General features: G+C 36.8%; 1 protein-coding gene across 1 annotated transcript in view; it reads left to right on the top strand.

The window, feature by feature from the left end:
• The window catches only part of CCDC178 (coiled-coil domain containing 178), a 327320-nt gene that overhangs the window by 43383 nt on the left and 267703 nt on the right, over positions 1–16234 (top strand). The window contains exon 5 of the mRNA XM_037154533.2: positions 13668–13690. Within this exon, the coding sequence (XP_037010428.2) occupies positions 13668–13690 (23 nt within the window). The remainder of the gene's footprint in view (positions 1–13667; positions 13691–16234) is intronic.

Genomic DNA, 16234 nt, shown 5'->3' with positions numbered 1-16234 from the left:
AAATGGAACTAACTGCCTTTTGACCCAGTGATTCTGAACTGCTTGATTTTTAAACACTGCTTATTGAGATGATTTACATACCATAAAGTTTGCCATTTAAAGTATACAATCCGTCCTGGCTGGTGTAGCTCAGTGGATTGAGCACGGGCCTGTGAAGCAAGGGGGCGCTGGTTAGATTCCCAGGGCACATGCCTGGGCTGTAGGCCAGGACCCCAGTAGGGGACACGTGAAAGGCAACCACATATTGATGTTTCTCTCCCACTCTCTCCTTCCCTTCCCCTCTCTCTAAAAATAAATAAATATTAAAAAATAAAGTGTACAATCTGATGGCCTTTAGTGTATTTTCAAAGTTATATAACCATCATCATAATCACAAAAGACTGCAAATTATATGATCTCATTAACATGAAATGTCCACAATGGACCAGTCTGTAGAGACACAAAACAGGTGATGGTTCCTAGGGCTGCTGAGACTGCCCATGGGCATGGAGTTTCTTTCTGGGCTAAAGCTTGTTTGTTTTTCATGAGGATAATTTTAATCTTTTATTAGATCAATCTTTGTAAGTAATTGAAAAGCTGCCACTTTGGGTATAGAATACATACGAGATGAATGAAAGATCCGTCTTTTTTGGATCCACTATTAGTTTGTTTACTCATTATGTCACAGTGGTTTCCTTTGTGTCTGAATAAAAACTGTAGAACCTCTGATGAGCAGAAATGCATCTCCCACAAGCTTGTCCATCACTGAGCAGTTTAATGGCAATTCTGAATCTTGAAAAGAAACTTCTTCAGAGTAGAGTTACTATGAACATTTTCTCTACATTTGTTTTTGCGAAGAATGAGAAAGCACTGCAAAATGATAGAAATAATTGCCTGGATAACTTCCCATAAAAATTAAGATTTTCTTTTATTTTTCTGCTACCTCATTCTAGACTAGAGATAGTTTTATTTAATTTGTAATGACCTCTACTGAATTGAAATTTTTCTCTTTAGTTAGTCAATTCAAGTCATTAAGATGCAACCAGGAGGAATGGCATACAAAGTACAGATGTTCCTTGACTTACGATGGGGTTACATCCCAATGAGTGCATTTAATACACCTAACCTAGTGCATATACATAGCTAAGCACCACCTACCTTAAACATGCTCAGAACACTTACATTAGACTATAGCTGGGCAAAGTTATTGCAAGAATTTTTAAACCATGCAATACCTGACTATTTAGTTAGAGGCACTGACCTCTTTTCCCTTAGATTGCCAAATAAAAAATGACAACAGCCAATGCAGCAATGGCTGTATATGTGAATAAATACAAATTACACCAATATTTTTTCAGATCAGCAAAAAATATAGTGTATTTTTGGTGTGCCATGGGACTTTAATAATAAGTATATGTGTGCCATGAGATGAAAAAGGTAGAAATTGCGTAGCTGTTGTGTAGCTGATGAGGAGTTGTGTGTAACTCTCTGCATCACTAGAAAGTATCTTGCCAAATATTGCTAGTGCAGGAAAAGATTTAAATTACAGATTCAAAGTACAGCTTCTACTGAATGGGTATCATTTTTGTACCATCATAATGTCAAAAGGTAGCAAGTCAAAGCATCCTAAGTTGGGGCCATCTGTATTTAGAAGTCATTCTTTAAAATACAAAGATTATATTATACAGAAGTAACATTATCATCAATAACAATGATAATGAAGCTCAACTTTATGACGTGCTTACTGTATATCATAGGCCTAATATGCATGATTTCATGGACTCCTTATTGAAACCTTGTGAGGTAGAAACTACCATTATCCTCAGTTGTAGTTGAGGAAAATGATTCCACAGGTGGGTTTCTCCCCAGATCTCACAGTCAGTGGCAAAGCCAGCATTCAGAGCAGGTGTATGTGAGTTCTGACAGCACCCCGTTTATTACTGTGCTGTGTCATCTGTCCTGACAGCATGTCAGCTAGGAGGACCAAAACACTTGATTGTTAAAATGTTTACAATGTTAGTTGGAAAAACTTTGCTTTGACTATACCGTTTCATATTTGTTTTTAAGTTTGAAAACTAATATTTAATCATCTGACCCTCTTGACCAAATTGCTGATACTTTGAGCTATCAATGATATTTCATCTGAAACTTAAGGACACTTTGAATCCTGGCATAGCCACTATTTCTCATTCTATCACTCCCATTTTCCTTTATTCCTTGCCTAGTCAATCCATCTCTTAAATTAGTATGTTTGGTCCTTTACATCTTTATCCTGTCATCCTTATTGTCTGGAAAAATGCCAACCCTGATGAGATCTCTGATGGTGTGCCATCTCCTCTCCTACACACAACCTGCTGAACAGTGATAAAGAATATTACACAATAATTCCAATTTAAGATATTATACATTTTTGGTCTCTAACCTTAATGGGACCTTTAATAGTGTTTTGAAGTTATGCTGTTTGTCAACCAGAACTTTCTCTAGTATCATTCTCTGATATCTACTCCAATCCTTTCCTTTGTGCAGGTCTCCCAAGTCCTCCACCTAACTACTCATTTATCTCCTACTCCCCCCCAAATGGAAGACATAATAACAGAAATACCTCAGACTCCTTTGTTACCCATGTATGAACAGAATTCTGCAGACATTGTTTCCCTTGTCCTTTTCCTGGAAGATTTTCTTTCCCCATCAATGGCTAATGCCTTCATCTACATTCCGTCTTTCAGGCATCTTTCAAAGATCTTGTTATTAAGAAAAGAAGATAACAAGATCCTTTTTTCTCTACTCACTCCTCTACCATTTAAAATATTGATGTTTCTCCTGTTCACAAAAAATTTTTTTTACCTCATACATACCTTTAAACATATCCTTTCTTCACTTTTTCTTACTGTTCCGCTTAACCTCTGAAGAGTTGTCTAAATTTAATCTATCTGCTTCCCCACTTTTCATTGAAATCTGCATTTGGTCTCCATTATTCTGATGAAAATACCTCCATAAAAGTAACTATTTTTTTCTGTTATCTGTTGCTATACACATATACACAAACACACACATCAAAACTTTGCGGCTAAAGCAAACATCTATTTGGTTACCATTGAGCAATTTTTTCTGGGCTCAGCTGGGAAATATTGTTGTTTCTTGCCTGGGGCCAAAAATGTGGATGCACATCTGCTCATTCAGCTGGGGATAGTGATAAAGATGGCCTCACTCACATGTCCAGTGGCTGGGAGAACATTCTAAAAGGACAAGTCTCAATAGGCAGATGCTTAACAAAGCTTTGCTTGTGTTATGTTTGCTGAAGTTTCACTGTTCAAAGCAAAGCACATAATCATCCCCTGTTAATGCAGTAGAGCAGCATATAGAGTAGAGGAAACATTATGCAGCTCCTGACTGTATTTACAGAATCAATAATTTAACATTAAGTTTTCATCAATTTGCCCATCTTCCCTGTTTACTTCCTACTTAGTTCTCTTCTCTAAACAGGTCTTAGTATTTACTATACTGCTGGAATTTTGTTATGCTTTTAGTATAGTAGATACAATAGAATCCAAAACATACTCCTGAAGAGATTAAATTCATGCACATAATCAAAATGATGAATGCAATTACTTGAAATTCCAATAGGTTTTTGCATAGAATATGATAACCTTATTTTAAAATTTATACATCCCAAGAATAGCCAGAGATGTCTATAAAGGAAAAAAAGGAGGGAACTATCATATCAGATATCAAAATATAGTATGAAACAGGCAAATTAGTGAAATGATTTATTGTAATCCAGAGGTAAAATTAACCAATGAAATGCAGGAGTCAGAAACAGATACAGTCATTCTGAAAACTTGATATATGACTGATACAGCATAGCTTATTTCTAAGAAATGACTGAATTTTGGAATAAAATTGATGTTGAGAAAAATTTTTTTAAATGAAAAGTGTTACCTCTTCTATTGTTAAACACAAACAATTCACATTGTTATACAATTAAATCTCTAGTAAAAACCTTTAAAATTTTACAAGAAAAGGAAATATTATGAAAAGATTTTTAAAAATTTTATTTAGTTATTTTTCAAGTACAGTTTTTTTGTCTATTTCTCCCATCCCAGCCTCCCCCGCCCTTGCTCCCTCCCTCCCTCCCATTTCCACCCCCCTTAGTTCTTGTCCCTGTGTCCTTCCTATTTGTTCCTCCAAATCCCTCCCCCTTTTTCCCCTTAACCCTCCCCTTTCCCTCTCCCCTCTGGTCACTGTCCCCTTGTTCTCTATTTCAGTGTCTTTGTATTTTTTTTCTGCTTGCTTATTTATTTTGTTGTTTAGCTTCCTGTTAAAGGTGAGATCATATGGTATTTGTCTTTCAACACCTGGCCTATTTCACTCAGCATAATGCTTTCCAGTTCCATCCATGTTGTTGCAAAGGGCAGTAGCTCCTTCTTTCTCTCTACTACATAGAATTCCACTGTGTATATGTACCACAGTTTTTTGATCCATTCATTTACTGATGGGCACCTACGTTGCTTCCAATTCTTGGCTATTGTAAATTGTGCTGCTAGGAACATTGTGGTACATAGGTTCTTTGATATTGATGTTTTAGGATTCTTAGGATATAATCCCAGCGGTGGAATTGTTGGGTCAAAAGGCAGGTCAATTTTTATTTTTCTGAGAAAATTCCATACTGTTTTCCATAATGGTTGTACCAGTCTGCAATCCCACCAACAGTGAACTAAGGAACCCTTTTCCCCACACCCTCTCCAACATTTGTTGTTTGTTGCTTTGTTTATGATAGCCATCCTGACCGGTGTAAAGTGGTATCTCATTGTGGTTTTAATTTGCATCTTTCTGATAGCTAACGATATTGAGCATCTCTTCATGTGTCTCTGGATGTTCTGTATGTCCTCCTTGGAGAATTGTCTGTCCAAGTCCTTTTCCCATTTTTTAATTGGGTTGGGTGTCTTCTTAGGGTGGAGTCGTGTAAGTTCTTTGTATATTTTGGAGATTAAACCTTTGTCTGAGGTATCATTGGCAAATATGTTTTCCCATACAGTTGGTTGTCTTGCTAATTTAATACTGTTTTCTTTAGCCATGCAGAAGCTTTTTATTTTGATGAGATCCCATTTGTTTATTCTTCCCTTTATATTCCTTGCTCTAGGGGACATATCAGTAAAAAAGTTGCTGTGTGAAATATCTGAAATTTTTTTGCCGATGTTCTCCTCTAGGACTTTAATGGTGTCAAGGCTTATATTTAAGTCTTTTATCCATCTTGAACTTATTTTGGTATATGGCGTAAGTTGGTGCTCAAGTTTCATTTTTTTGCACGTAGCTGTCCAGTTCTCCCAGCACCATTTGTTGAAGAGGCTATCTTTATTCCATTTTAGGTTACTGCCCCCTTTGTCAAATATTAATTGACTGTATAGAGTAGGGTTGATTTCTGGGCTCTCTGTTCTGTTCCATTGGTCTATGTGCCTGTTTTTATGCCAGTACCAGGCTGTTTTGATTACAGTGGCCTTGTAATACAGTTTGATATCAGTATTGTGATCCCTCCTACTTTGTTCTTCTTTCTCAAAAGCACAGCTGCTATTCTGGGTCGTTTATGGTTCCATATAAATTTTTGAAGTGTTTGTTCTATGTCTGTGAAATATGCCATTGGTACTTTAATAGGTATTGCATTGAATGTGTATATTGCTTTGGGTAGTATGGACATTTTGATGATGTTAATTCTTCCAATCCATGAACAGGGTATATGTTTCCATTTGTTTGTGTCTTCCTTTATTTCTTTCTTCAGGGCTGTGTAGTTTTCTGCATACAGGTTTTTTACCTCCTTAGTTAGGTTTATTCCCAGATATTTTATTTTTCTTTTTGCTATATTGAATGGGATTTTTTTCCTTGATGTCTGCTTCTGCTGATTCATTGTTTGTATACAAAAATGCCTTTGATTTCTGGATATTGACTTTGTAACCAGCTGTTTTGCCAAATTCATTAATTAGTTTGAGCAGTTTTTGGGTAGAGTGTATAGGATTTTCCATGTACACTATCATGTCATCTGCAAACAGTGACAGTTTTGCTTCCTCCTTTCCTATTTGGATGCCTTTTATTTCCTTTTTTTTGCCTGATCGCTGTGGCCAAAACTTCCAATACTATATTGAATAGAAGTGGTAAAAGTGGACATCCTTGTCTTGTTCCTGATCTTAATGGAAAAGCTTTTAGTTTTTTCCCATCGAGTATGATATTGGCTGTAAGTCTCTCATATATGGCCTTTATTATTTTGAGAAATGCTCCCTCTATTCCCACTTTGCTGAGTGTTTTTATCATAAATGGGTGTTGTACCTTATCAAAAGCTTTTTTCACATCTATTGATATGATCATGTGGTTTTTGTCTTTGCTTTTGTTTATGTGATGTATTACATTTACTGATTTGCGAATATTGAACCATCCTTGCATCCCTGGGATGAATCTCACTTGGTCTTGGTGTATGATCTTTTTGATATATTGTTGGATGCGATTTGCCAATATTTTGTTGAGGATTTTAGCATCTATGTTCATCAGCGATATTGGCCTGAAGTTTTCTTTCTTTGTTGTGTCTCTATCTGGTTTTGGAATTAAGATGATGCTGGCTTCATAAAAAAGAATTTGGGAGTTTTCCATCCTTCTGGATTTTTTGGAATAGTCTGTGGAGAATAGGGGTTAGCTCTTCCTGAAATGCTTTGTAGAATTCTCCTGGGAAATCATCTGGTCCAGGGCTTTTGTGTGATGGGAGTTTTTTGATGACTGCTTCCATTTCTTTTGCTGTTATTGGTGTATTTAGATTTTCTGCTTCTTTTTCACTGAGTTTTGGAAGATTGTATTTTTGTAGAAATGTGTCCATTTCCCCTAGGTTTTCAAATTTCTTGGCATACAGTTCTTCATAGTAATTTCTTACAATCCCTTCTATTTCTGTGGTATCAGTTGTAATCTCTCCTCTTTCATTTCTGATTGTGTTTATTTGTGTCCTCTATCTTTTCTTGATGAGCCTACTTAAAGGCTTGTCTATTTTGTTTATCTTCTCAAAGAACCAACTCCTGGATTCATTGATCCTTAGAATTGTGCTTTTAGTTTCTATGCCATTTAATTCTGCTCTAATCTTGGTTATTTCCTTCCTTCTGCTTGCTCTGGGCTGTCTTTGTTGTTGTTCCTCGAGTTCTTGCAGGCATAGGGTTAGGTTGTTTGTTTGAAATGTTTCTATCTTCTTTAGGTAGGCCTGTATTGCTATAAACTTCCCTCTCAGGACTGCCTTCGCTGTGTCCCATAAGTTTTGGGTTGTTGTGAGATCATTTTCATTTATTTCCAGAAACATTTTGATTTCTTCCCTAATTTCATTCTTGACCCATTTGTTGTTTAATAGCATACCATTCAGTCTCCGTGATTTTGGGTGTCCTATCATGTGGTCTATCTTTGAAAATGATCCATGTGCATTTGAAAAGAATGTGTATTTAGCTTCTTTGGGATGAAGGGCTCTATATATATCAGTTAAGTCCATTTCATCTAGGGTGTTGTTTAATGCCACAATATCTTTGTTGATATTTTGTTTGGAAGATCTGTCCATTTTTGATAGTGGGGTGTTAAAATTCCCTACTATAATTGTGTTGCTGTCAATATCTTTCTTGAAGTCCTCTAAGATTTTCTTGATATATTTGGGTGCCCCTATGCTTGGTGCATCTATGTTTACAATGTTAATGTCTTCTTGGTGGATTCTTCCCTTGAGTATAATGAAGTGACCTTCTTGGTCTCTCTTTATGGCCCTTTTTTTGAAGTCTATTTTGTCCGATATGAGAATTGCTACCCCAGATTTTTTTTCATGTCCGTTTGCTTGGAAAACTTGTTTCCAGCCTTTCACTTTAAGTCTGCGATGGTCTTTTGTCCTGAGGTGGGTCTCTTGTAGGCAGCATATGTGTGGGACATGCTTTCTTATCCAGTCAGCTATTCTGTGTCTTTTGATTGGAGCATTTAATCCATTTATGTTTAAGGTTATTATTGATAGGTACTTATTCATTGCCATTTTTGTACCTGTGTTCCTCTCTGTCTCCCTCTTATCCTTCCTTCCCTTAAAGTAGTCCTTTTAGTATTTCTTGTAGAGCTGGTTTGGTGGAGGCGTATGCTTTTAGGCTTCTTTTGTCTTGGAAGCTCTTTATTTAGCCACCTATTTTGATTGAGAGCCTTGCTGGGTAAAGTAGCCTTGGTTGTAGGCCTCTGGTTCTCATTACTTGGAATATTTCTTGCCATCCTCTTCTTGCTTGGAGTGTTTCCATTGAGAAGTCAGTAGCTAACCTTATTGGGACTCCCTTGTATGTTATTTCTTTTTTCTCCCTTGCTGCCTTTAAGATTCTCTGTTTGTCTTGGAATTTTGCCATTTTGATGATGATGTGTCTTGAAGTGGGCCTCCTTGAGTTCCTCTTGATTGGGACTCTCTGTGATTCCTGGATTTGTGTGACTTTTTCTCTTATCAAATTAGGGAAATTTTCTCTCATTACTCTTTCAAATACATTTTCTATCCCTTGTTCTTCTTCTCCTTCTGGTATTCCTATTATTCGGATATTATTACGTTTCATATTGTCTTGCATATCTCTTAATCCCTCTTCATTCTTTCTGAGCCTCTTTTCATTTTCTTGCTCTTTCTGTGAGATGCTTTCTACCTTGTCCTCCAACTCACTAATCCTATCCTCTGCCTCATCTATCCTACTTTTGAAACTTTCTACTGTGTTCTTCAATTCGGAAATTGTATTCTTCATTTCCTCTTGTCCCTTGCTGATAGTTTTCATTTCCTTTTTAATGTTGATGTAGTTTGCAGAGAGATCATTGTAGTTCCCCTGTAGTTTCTGGTAGTTCACTGTGAGCTCTTTGAACTGCGTAATAACCAGTGCTTTGAATTCACTATCTGATAGTTGATCAGCGTCTATTTCATCTAACATTCTTTCTGAAGTTTCTGCTTTTTCTTTCATTTGGGGATTGTTTCTTTGTCTTCCCATTGTTTGAGACTCTTCTTGTTAGTCTCTGCTTCTAAAATTGATCTGTTCTGAAACCCTGGGTTTATGGTGTGAACTTCTGTGGTATGATGCTTGTGAAGGTCAGTGGTGCAGACTCCTTGAAGTTTCTTGATGTTCTCCTTCTCCACCTACTCTCAGGCTGGTCCTCGCGCTGGTCCCCGTGCTGGTCCCTGTGTTGGTCCCCTACCACTGCTGAATGTCCCGGCTTTAGTAGCCAACTCCTCAAGCACCCAGGCCCCTTACTACAGCAATGTCACAGGGGCCAAGAATGTCCCAGCTCCCGTAGCTGACTCCTCTGCTGCCGCCCAGGACCGTCACAGGGGTTTGGAGTGTCCCGGCTTCCGTACCTGACTCCCCGGTGTCCAGTCCAGTCACTGACTCCCCGGCGTCCAGTCCAGTCCCTATGGCAGGGGCACAGGAGTTGAGAACGTCCCGGCTCCCGTAGCTGGCTCCTCTGCTGCGTCACAGGGGTTTGGAGAGTCCCGGCTTCCGTACCTGACTCCCCAGGGTTCAGTCCCGTCACTATGGCAGTGGCACAGGGGCCTCCAGTGTCCCAGCTCCTGTAACTGACCCTTCTGTTGCCCAGACCGGTAGCTATGGCATCGGCACAGGGGCCAAAAATGTCCCAGCTCCGGTTCCTGACTCCTCTGTCACCCAGGACTGTCACAGTGGCTTGGAGTGTCCGGCTCCCGTATCTGACTCCCCGGCTCCCAGGTCTGTTGCTCTGGCGGCAGCACTGGGGCCACGTGTGTCCCAGCTCCAGTAGCTGACTCTGCCGCTGTCTGGTGTTTCAGCGTCGGTCACAATCTCTGGTCTTTTAATTTCATAAATGCTGGGTAACCGATGGTTTATTGTGCCGTTTCTCTATAGATCTGCCAGGAGTTTCACCCATGAGTAGAGGAGCTAGCATTAGCTCTGTCCTACTCCGTTGCCATCTTCCCAGCATCACCTGAAAAGAATTTTTAAGCAAATGTAAAATACTTGAGCTAAAGGAAAAATTATGGATTTAAATAAATTAAAATTAAGAAATTTTTTTCTAAAAGGCGTCATAAAGAAAGTAAAAAGATAAGTCAAACTTGAAGGATATGCTTAAAAATATATAACAAACTAAGGATAATATTTTGTTCCTACAAGTCAATAAGAAAATACAAATAAATGTAAAAGAAAATGTACAAAAGATTAGTAAACAGAGAAGATGATGAATATTTAGTAAGTATATTAATATGTTAATATAACCTAAACTAATTAATAATCAGGAAAATGATATCTTTTGGTTTTGGAAACTGGCAACTTAGAATCCTGAAAAGTGCAAAATCCTACAAGTAAGCTTATTCATATGATAGTTTTAAGAAGCCATTTGAAATATCACAGAACAATCAAAAGGAAATTGCTTATGAGGCAGCTTAATTTGTTGTGATATATTTATCCAAAAATTTAAGTCTTCAATATGTGAGTAATGCCTATTTAATATTCTTGGTTTGACCCTCATTATAGTGTAATAAAAATGATATGATTTTTACTGATAAAAATAGACAGGTTATTTAAATTTTTATAAATATTTTAGGGTAAAATACCAAGACTTTATCTAGCAATATTTTTGAAGATGTGATGAAGCCATCATGAAAAATTATTTCAGTCAATCTTTGATCTGATATGAGAAGGCAGAATTTCAGGTACCTGGCATTCAAATAACCAGAATGTTTAAATGATGAGTATAGGAAAAGCCCACTATACCAGAGAACAGTTTGAGCTTCACATTCATATCTGCCCATCTGAAATATTTAGGCAAGTTTTTAAAATATCCCAAAGTCACTTGAAATTATTTTAGTAAAATTCCTGTTTAAGCTAAGAATTTCGCTTGTTGCCATATACATTATAACCATTGATTATGATATTATCAATTTTATCCAACTCACCACAAAAGTCTATGCTTTTCTGATTACTGTCTTTTTCAAAGAGCAAAGAGAAACAACAGTGTGGTAGAGGACTAAAAATGTCAAATAATGCATACTTTAAAAAATTACATTATAGTGGAAATCAAACACTTTACTTACTCTAAACAATATCGCTTAGAAACTCCTTCTTGATGTGTATAACATTCTAACTGACCCTGTTTTTTTAACTCTATGTTTGTATTGGAAACTATTGCCAAACATTTTAGATGTTTAAATACTATTTAAATTTTTGAGACAAAGAAAGTATTCACAAAACATTCTATTTTTTATTCTTAAAAAAAGGGAAAAATTAACTTCATGCTAGGAATCTCCTTTTTATTGTAAAATATATCTAGCTGTTGAGTACTAATTCTGAATACCATTTCCCCACTCAGACCTACTTTCATCTGAAAAGAATACTCATACATATGAATTTTCAGTCAGTTTGGGGTTTTCTATACATACCCTTTTCAATAGTACAAATCATCTTGAAAACATAGGCAATATTTGTCAAACAATGTGCCAAATATAAAAAAAATCTAAGAATTAGGCCTGGCTGGTGCAGCTCAGTGGATTGAGTGCAGGCCTGCGAACCAAACAACTGCGGTTCAATTCCCAGCCAGGGCACATGCCTGGGTTGCAGGCCAGTTTCTATCGGGGGACCCATGAGAGGCAACCATACATATTTCTCTCCCTTTCTCCTCCCCTTCCCCTCTAAAGATAAATACATAAAGTCTTGAAAAACTTTTTTTAAGAATGAATATATTCTTTCTATGTTTCAAAAAAGCAACCTTATGTAAAACCTGACATAATTTAGAGAATTATCCTCTAATCCATTAATTCAAAAGTATTTATTTAATGCTTATAATGTGCCACGTTCTGGTAAGTATTATGGTTAGTGGAAATTATATATAAATTCTAACTTCCAAGACCTTAATAATCTGATAGGAGAGAGAAAGGGAGACATAAAGAAACAGCTAAAATACAGGGTGGTCGGTAAAATGTTATATGAGATTTCAAAGAAAGATAACTATCCTAAGCTTTGGAGGACAAAGACGGTTTTGTGGGAAGAAGTGAGAGCTAGAGATAAGAAATTACATGGGTTAAGGCCAAGAAGTAAGAGAGTTAATCAAGGCTAGAGCAGAGTATATGAAGGGACATAAAGCTTCAGAGTATATATTATTTTATAAAGGAGGTTTTATGTCATGCCAAGGAGTGTGAATTAATCATGTAGCAAGAGAGATTCAGAGGAGGGTTTTAAACAGATTATTGATAAAAGTAAGTCTCTTTAAATTAAATTTATTGGGGTTAATAAAATGGTATGTTTTAAATGTACAATTCTATATACACCATCTGCATATTTGAGTATTTACTACCCAAAGTCAAATCTTCTTCCATCACCCTGTATTTGACCTTCTTTACCCTTTTACGAACTCCCCCTAACTCCCTATTCCTTCTGGTAAACACCATACTGTTTTCTGTGCCTATGACTTTTTGTCTGTCTGTCTTGTTTCTTCATTTTATACCCCTTGTTGCCTTCAGTTTTATATCCCATATGAGTGCAATTACATGGTTCTTGACATTTTCTGTCTGACTTATTTCTCTTAGCGTGATATTCTCAAGATCCATCCATGTTGTTGCAAGTGGCAGTATTTCATCTTTTCTTATGGTTGAGTAGTATTCCATTAAGTATATATACCACACCTTTTTTTAATCCAAAAATGTATTTAGAAATGGAAGGCATTTGGCCTGTTTAATGGAGGATGGATGGGAGGAAGAAGTAACTAGTGAAGAAAAGACAGAGAAAGGGTTCTGACAGTAATAATGCAGGCAGAAACGGGAGTGGCCCAAAGGAAGATGGTACAACACAGATGGAAAGACTTGTTTCGGTTTGAGACACATTCCAGAGGTGGAATCAAAACAAATCAGTGATTATATATAAAAGGTGAGGAAAAGTGAGCAGTCAATGTAATTAACTTTCTTTCTTAAGTTACCTGGGGTAGAGCGGTACTCCCATAAAAGTATAATGGAGTCGAGGGCCTCTATTTTTTGCCTAAATAAGATTACATTTGAATTTCTAGCACTTTAAAATATTTTCACTCGTTGGTGAAGCTGTCTGTTTTTTCTCCAGCCTAATAGCGTTTATGTGAGATTTTGCTAGTTATGTAGGCTCTGTTTTGTTTTTCTCTAGAAATCATAACTTCTAGACAAACGTTCCATCTTAGATATCCAGTGTGGGTAGAGAGTTCTCATGACAATGACTAGAAAGCAACTTCTTAGCCATGTATTCTAGATTCTTGGAGGGGAAAAGCAATAATACTAGCTAATGTCACTACAGGCAAACTTTCTATTATTTACTTTGATTATCACCTTTTTATTCTTACACCTTGATGATGATCTCCATTTGTTCTTCCAAGTTATACTTTTTTTTGCTCTATTTTTACTAACAGTCCCATCAGATGACTTCCTATTTCTGGATATTCTTCAATATGTTCCAGTGATTTTATTGACATACACATATATTTTTCTCCAGAAATTTTGGTATGGTGTGGGAATTGAACAGAGGTATTGATGTATACCATTCAACATCTTGAACAGGAGATTATCTAAGAAACCTATAACATTTTGACTGTATATCCTTTGTATATCTATAATTTTACCAGTGAGTTCAAGTAAAGGTTAAGTTTGCTGTTGTTTTCTAAGATGTTTAAAATTTGATTTTTATTGAGATCTTTTATTTTGACAGTTTGAAACTTCTTTTGAAGAATGGTAAGATCTTATTTTGCTTCTTTTAATTTTTAATGTGTACATTTTGATTAACCTGCTATAGGTGAGTTTTATTTAAAAACAAACAGAAAATTGAAAGCATAATTTTTCATATTGCATATTAAAATATAATTTGAAAATATAAAAATTAGTATATTACTAAAAATGGCAGAACAGGAATTTCCAGGGCCCTGTTCCACCACACAACAACTATAAATTTGGCAAAAATTGGTCAGAATCAACATTTTCCAAAGTCCGTAATTAGTCAAAAACTTACAACAACCATGGGAAAAGTTAATGAAGAGTCTGCTGAATTATAGTAAGAGAACACTGGCATTTTATACTGCTTCCTGGCCATCCTCCAGCCCCCAGATCAGTGGGGGCCATAAAGAGGGCAGCCTGCACTTGGGGCACCATTGCTAGTGCCAGAGGGAACAATATGGACCTTATTCTTAATAGTTGTGGTTCAGTATTTTGACCTGTCTGCCAACTCCCTGAAGGATTGACACCGTGGTGCCTGACTTGGAGTAACCCCAAGAGTTTGAACCACTTCCAGGGAGTGTTTGTTGAAAGCATTTGAAGGCATATACTTGCCCCCATTGTATGACACTATTGATATCAGTTGGAACAAGCATCTGATGAACCAAAATGCCTGGGAAAGAAGAGGTTGGGAAAGGAGATACATGAGAGAATAAGGCTTCTCAAAGCTTTCACATATACCGAAAGCTTTGAAAAGAAGTGTATACAGATGTTTGGTTCTTGACACATGCTAAGGAAAGAATCAAGAAGACCCTAATCTTTTGCCTGTGGCTAATCTTTAGGATCTGCACAGGCAACAACTGATGGTAAAAGGCAGAGATATAAACAGACCAGATAGGCATTGAAGGAGTACTCCAGTACAGAGCCGATCTGTTAAGGCTGGGACAGTATTTGGTATGCCCTCTCTCTATGTTTTGGCTCCAGGCAAAACAGAAGCTCACTGATTAGCTAATGAAATACTTACTTCAGTGGCCACACATGACAAAGAATATAGATGTTAAAAACGTGTTTAAAAAATCATTAAACAAATAAATAACAATGACACACAACAAATAGCAACAATAACCCCAACAGAGGGAGGGTACATTTATTTACATTTCACAGGTAAATATTCAAAATGTTCAGTTTTACACAAAAATTATGAGGCAGGCAAAGAAGAAAAGAACGTTTGTTGCATTAACAATGAGAAAAGAACTAGAAACTGGCCCTGAGGAAGGCCAAACATTGCACTTACTATATAAAGGCTTGAACAACAGTCTTAAATATTCTCAGAGAGATAAGGAAACTATGGACAAAGGACAAAACAAAATCAGGAATCTAACATCTCAACAAATATAGAATATTAATAAAACAATTTAAAATATAAAAAAGAGCCCAATAGACATTATGGAGATAAAAAAATACAACATTTGAAATGAAAAAAAAATTAATTAGAGGTGTTCATCAACACATTTGAGCAGACAGAGGATAGCATCAGGAATTTGAAGACAGGTCAATCAGGCCAAAGAGCATAAAGTCAAAGAAATGAAGAAAAATGAACAGAGCCAAAGAGACTCCAGAGACGTCACCAAAAATCGTATTTGAACTCCTGATATACCCACATTAGGAGTTCAAGCGTGACTAGGGAGATAAAGAGGGGGAGAAAGAATATTTGAAGAAACACTGGCTGAAAACTGCTCAGATTTGATGAAAACACAAATCTGTACTTCCAGTAAATCAGAGCACTCCAAGCATGATAAACTGAGAGATCAATACTGGCACATTTTAATGTAATTTTTGAACGCCTGGGACAAAGATATTACAAGTTTCCTCTGTATCCAAAAGCAGAGTATTCCAGTGAAACTTTTTGTAAACTGAAGTGACGCAAAACAAAGAAGCAAATACCAGTAATTTATATGGAAAATTTTCTGAGCATTCTCAGACTCCCAGAATCATACAGAGTAAGCTTAATTACATCTAGTTTTACACTAAGCATGACACTCTTACACACTCTCTTAGGCTTTTCTGATACCTTAGAACACATCTGGCTAATGGGTACACGAAATAAATTGAGATGAAGCAGAGTTGCTCACATAGTTCAGAGCTCCATGGCTTGATGCTGAGATGCTGACTGCCATTCCCAGAGAAGGAGCTTGGAGGTGTCACCCTCACTGCTCAGGGTATTCTCTGCCTTTAAAATGACCTGCTGCAAAGCAAATGCTGAACACTACTTGAGCTTTTTGCCACTTTTCTAAAAGCAAAAATTCTGTTTGGTTTCCTTTCACTTGGTGAAACGAGGTGCTAATGTAGGTCTTTTGTAAAAGCAAAGTGGCGTAATGTGAACTTTTGAAAATCAGGGTATACATGTATACTGAAAGCAAGAGAGAGGTGACTTACCATGTACAAGGGATCCTGAATAAAAACAGCCACTTTTTCATCAGAAATTATGGAGGTCAGAAGGCAGTGAAATTACGTATTTGAGTTGCTGAAGAAAAAAAATTTGTCTGGAAAAGTGTTCCTCAAAAATAA

This window comes from Artibeus jamaicensis, unplaced genomic scaffold (assembly GCF_021234435.1).
Source record: "Artibeus jamaicensis isolate MK-2021 breed Jamaican fruit bat unplaced genomic scaffold, CSHL_Jam_final contig_354, whole genome shotgun sequence".
Taxonomy (NCBI): domain Eukaryota; kingdom Metazoa; phylum Chordata; class Mammalia; order Chiroptera; family Phyllostomidae; genus Artibeus; species Artibeus jamaicensis.
The sequence above is the reverse complement of the archived record's forward strand: the minus strand, read 5'-3'. Positions and strand labels throughout refer to the sequence as shown.